This window comes from Volvox carteri, assembly GCF_000143455.1.
Source record: "Volvox carteri f. nagariensis unplaced genomic scaffold VOLCAscaffold_14, whole genome shotgun sequence".
Lineage (NCBI taxonomy): Eukaryota > Viridiplantae > Chlorophyta > Chlorophyceae > Chlamydomonadales > Volvocaceae > Volvox > Volvox carteri.
This window is the reverse complement of record NW_003307557.1, coordinates 1,439,253-1,444,090: the sequence shown is the minus strand read 5'-3', so window position 1 is coordinate 1,444,090 and position 4,838 is coordinate 1,439,253. Positions and strand designations below refer to the sequence as shown.

The 4,838-nt window shown below is 56.7% G+C and overlaps 1 protein-coding gene across 1 annotated transcript; it reads left to right on the top strand.

Moving 5' to 3' along the window:
- Nucleotides 1-2,074: 2,074 nt before the first annotated feature.
- VOLCADRAFT_89871 (uncharacterized protein) lies at nucleotides 2,075-4,605 on the top strand (the record flags this gene model as incomplete). The annotated part of the gene is made up of 6 exons (XM_002949484.1): nucleotides 2,075-2,326; nucleotides 2,442-2,547; nucleotides 2,779-2,936; nucleotides 3,446-3,605; nucleotides 3,995-4,029; nucleotides 4,495-4,605. 6 exons carry the CDS (start codon nucleotides 2,075-2,077, stop codon nucleotides 4,603-4,605), a joined length of 822 nt encoding a protein of 273 aa, XP_002949530.1.
- Nucleotides 4,606-4,838: the final 233 nt, after the last annotated feature.

The window sequence follows — 4,838 nt, the reverse complement described above, 5'->3', positions numbered from 1 at the left end:
ATGGTGACGCAGCTGGAGGCCCGCCACCCGAACCATGCACGGGTACACACGCTGCACAGCGACAACGATGGGTCGCCAAGCAACTGGAGCAGTGGCTGCACCAGCACGGTACTGCACACACCCACTCGGCACCGTACACCCCAGAGCAGAACGGAGCGGTGGAGCGACTCAACCTTACGCTCCTCGACCGTGTTCGGGCGATGCTGCATGACGCAGCACTCCCGATCAGCTACTGGCTGGAGGCTGCACTCTACACAAACCTCCTGCACAATGCGGCCCCCTCTCAGGGCCGGGAGGCCACACCGTGGGCAGCTTATCACGGCATCCCCCCCGACGTCAGCCACCTCCACATCTTCACCTGCCTGGCCTACATCCGCATCCCAGCCAGCCAGCAGGACAAACTCGGTCCTCGTGCAAAGGGGGGAACCTACCGCCCACCGGAGCACGGCACGGCCACCCACCGCGTCCATGTCAAGGGCATGGTGACTGTGAGCAACGATGTCACCTTCGATGACGACCGCCGCGGCCTGGTTCACAACGGGCGGGCACCCCCTTCGGCACTAGCCCCGCCTGCCCCGGTGGCAGTGGCCCCATCGGCGGCTCTACACCACCCGCCATGCTGCCGACCCCAGCGGCCGCCCCACCCCTGGCGACCCCAACACCACCCCTTCCACCCCAACACCTGCAGTCAACGGCAGTCCCTGCACACGCCGCTGGGCCCGGTCAGTGACGGCCCGCCCCCCTGACAGCAGCAGCAGCGGCGGCGGCTGAGAGTCGGGAAGTTGCAACAACTAGCAATGTGTGGGCAATTTGCACTGTACGACCAATGCAAGAAAACAAACCGTTCCAATCATTTTAAAAGTGCACACAGCCCACATGCTTGCCAATGCCAGCCGATAAAAACTTTCGCCTAAAACTTTCCAAGAACAAGGGGCAGGAGAGGGGGAAAGTGCGGGGAAGTGGGGCGGCAGCCCCACGACCCCGCACATCCCCCCCAAGACCACCTGGCCACCGACATGCAATCATGATAGGAATGAGCGGGAGCCAAGGGAAACATTTAAAAGCATGATTTTCTGAATGAGGCCAAGGCACTTATATTCAGTTTGTACCGTGTCGGTGTATCGTCAGCACCAAATTAGTCGGTGGACATGCCGAGAACGAGGGCAAAAAGTTGTGTCAGGCGAAGTATTGTTGGAATTGGCGAACGGGAGGGGGGCGCTCTGGCAGGCGGGCGGCGGGTGGGTACTTTAGCAGGGCATTTAGGTGTTGGGTTATAATAAAGTGGGATCTAAACAGTAACGGGTTCGCCTGATCCAACGTGAAGGTGTAATACGCCCTGTGCGCGGCTCCGCTGTTTTTCTGGGTTAGGACTCCATCCGTATGTCCGTACACATGTTTGAATGCATTCATGCATGCTGGTGCTGATAAGTGCTGATAGAAGCTGGAAGCAGTGGGGGGTTACCCGAATTTTGCAAAACGACAACTCTTGCTTAGGAAACAAGGACTTCTTAGTTGGCGATGCGTGGGGCAATATGCCTGTACATGTAATAGGACCAGCCCGAAGCGGGGAGAAGATATTACTCTTGAGGACGCGGTGAGCTCGGAACATGTTGGTTAACATGGCGCATATGTCGTCGCGGGTGGTGTTTTGTCCACCGTACGCGCTTCTGCTCAGTCCTAAACCAATTGCTGTATTCGCATCTGGTTTCTTAACTCACGCATCTTTTGCTCGTCCCACGGTAACTGCAAACGTGCACAGGGAGCAGGGCTTGGAAACGGGAGGAGGCTGCTCCTCGGCGCACGCAGCCTTTACGGTAACATTCGACATGAAATAATGCCGTACGCGATCAAGAAGCACATGTATCATGGTTGCATGCACCCTTCGTCGATGCGGAGCCTTGGCAACACAGTCGGGATGCGAATGGATTGATAGGGATAATGAATGACATGATATGGGCCGTCCAGGTCTTCTGAGCACTTCTCCCGTTCATCAGCCTACCGTACAGACCAAGTGGTCTGCGATTGATCACAAAAAGAAAATATTATACATACTACTGTAGCTCTGCTAAATTCAATGCGCGCAAGTGGACTGATCAAGCAGTTCTCCCGCTCCCAGTTCATCCGAGCACATCCCAACCGCCGACTGCTAGTCCAGACTCGCGCGATGGCTTCGGAGGCGTGTTGCTCTGCTGGCAAACCAGTGCAGCTGGACTATGAGCCGAAGGGCAAGTTTGATAAGGTTGGCGACCTGCCTATCTATCGTTCCGGCTCCGGCAACCTTGGTCTAGTCATAATTCCGGACATCTTTGGCTTTGGACAAAAGCAGGTAAATCAAACATCCCCAAACTGCGCCAGCTTACCCCACGTCTTATGGGGAAGGCTTTGTTTGCTATTGTCGGTCCAATCGGCACCGTCCGCGATACGTTGCGATCGGCCATCAGGTGTTCCAAGTTTGTGATCGCTTTGCGGAAGCTGGTCTGAATGTCTGTGCGATTGACCCGTTCCACGGGGAGCCTTGGACTTTGTCGAAGTTTCCGCCCAAACCAGGTACGTTACCCAAGAAGCGTTGCCACACATAGCTTTACCCATTCCACCGACAGCCCCGGGCCGCCGGGCCACACAGCACTCCCCACGCCATCACCGCTTGCCTTTCCCTTGTCCCTTTGACACTGTCCGTTTCAACATCAAGCCCTTACGCCGCGTCCCTGGTCCCTGTCACGCACCCTTCCGCCACACCCCATCCCCACCCTTGTCACCCGCTCCCTCAACCCCCTCCAGAGCATGACTTCATGGGCTGGTTGGGCCGGGTCGGCTCCTGGGAGGCGCTGCAGCCGCAGGTGTATGCGGCAGTGGAACGGCTGCGTAGCGAGGGAGCCACCAAACTGAGCTGCATCGGCTTCTGCTGGGGAGTCAGCATCGCGCTGCGGGCTGGTCAGGTGGGGGAGTACGGGACCCGCGGGTGCTGTGGCTGCGGCGACTACCCGGGGAGGCCGAAGAGGGTGGAGAATTGCATGGGGAGGGGGGTGGATTTGGGCCTGGGCGGAACCAGTTGGCGCAATACCAGGTGTGGGCGAGGGTAAGGAAAGGGAGAAGGGAGTGGACGGGCACTGTGGGCTCAGCGGCTGTGATGGTGCAATCCCTTTTTATTGCCAAGGTGGGGTGAGGTGAGATGAGGGTTTTAGGTCAGTTGGGGAAGATGCGCCAACAGTCCTCCGCCGTGATTTGCCCGTCCGCCTCTTCTGCCCACTGCCCTCTCTCCTTGTCCTTCCGTTGCGTTGTTTCCCTCGTCTCCAGCTTCAAAACTACCAACCACCCATGCAACCCTTAAATGACCGCCTGCGCCGCCGTCTTCGATGTGGCAACTCTCAACTGCCAACTTCCGACTATCAACTCGCAACTGCCAATTTCCAACTGTCTAAACAACCATTTAATGTCTCGGAATCAGGACGGTGCTACCTTCAGCGGGGCTGGTGGCGCCCACCCTGCACTGTTCGGCAAGGACGCTGACCTGGCAGAGAAGGTGGCATGCCCGGTAATCCTGCTACCTGCCAAGGGCGATGCGTCGTATGAGGTCTTTCAAAAGGCCCTGGGGAGCAGGCCGTACGGTAGGTGTCGAAGTTGTTCACCTTGTCGTGTTGCATGTGCTGCCGCTGCTGCTTCTGCTGCTAAATTGCCTTGGAATTCATTTGTTAACCGCTGGTCCTCATCTTGCTCGGACTAATGTTTCTGTTATCAAGGTACACTGTTTAATCTGGGCGTTGTTGTAACCAAACAATTATGCACATTTAAAAATTTAAACACGAAAGGGAAAATTGGGAAGCACTCCGTTTTGTGGCGGTCTGCAGTGCTTTCCAAAGATCAAAATAAAAACCATTGCACCAAGTACAGCAATAGTACGATGATTTTAGCTCTGAGAAGTGGACCGTGTTCAAGCAATTTGCCAACTGACACCAACTGTGACACCAACTGACTTCCTCATCCCTCAACGAACCAGGCAACAAGTGCGTGTATCAGCGCTTCGATGACCAGGTACAATGTGCGCGGAGAGTCCGGGAGGGGAAAATAAGGGGAGAGGAGGGCAGCGGGGATGGGGTGGGGTATCGCACGCGGAGGGGCGAAATTTTGTGAAATTCAGCTCTTCTTCATGCCGCCCCAGAGCACATGCGCACATACCTCGCGAACACGTCTCGACGCGCTTCCATCTGTCCATAAATCCTCTACCACCGAGCAAGACACGTCATCGACATATTTGTCACCATGTCGTACTGCAGCAAGACCACATTAGTAAGGAAGAACCCAGGAAACATCCACCCAGGAACACCTGGAAACGCACGAGAGCGTTTTGGACTCTGAACCCGCCTGCGGCCTAGCGGATCGTGTTGTAGGGCCGTCTCTCCGTTGGCTCCGCGTTTTGAATACTCCTCCTCCGCTGCAGCTTCCTCCTTCGCCTAACACGGGGCACCTCAGCGCTTTCACTCCGCGTGTACTTCGCAGGTGCACGGCTTTGTTGCCGCGCGCGGCGACTGGTCCGATCCCGCAGTGGCCGCGGCGGCCGGCAAGGCCATCCACCTCATGACGCACTTCCTCACGGAGGTCATGGCCTGATGATGACAAGGGATACGGGAGCGTTGCCCAGCGTGATGCTCGTACTTCAACCCCCTCCTGTCCTCGCATTTCGCGCAATGATGGTGTTGAGAGGTTGCCGCCTCGCCTCGCCGTTGTGAATAGCATACAAACGCTGGAAGGGCTGGATGGACTCTCCTTTTTGCGCGCATGTGCGCGTGCAGGTGAAAGCGTTTCTTGATAAGCTCCTAGCAGGTTTTAATGCGTGGGTTTTC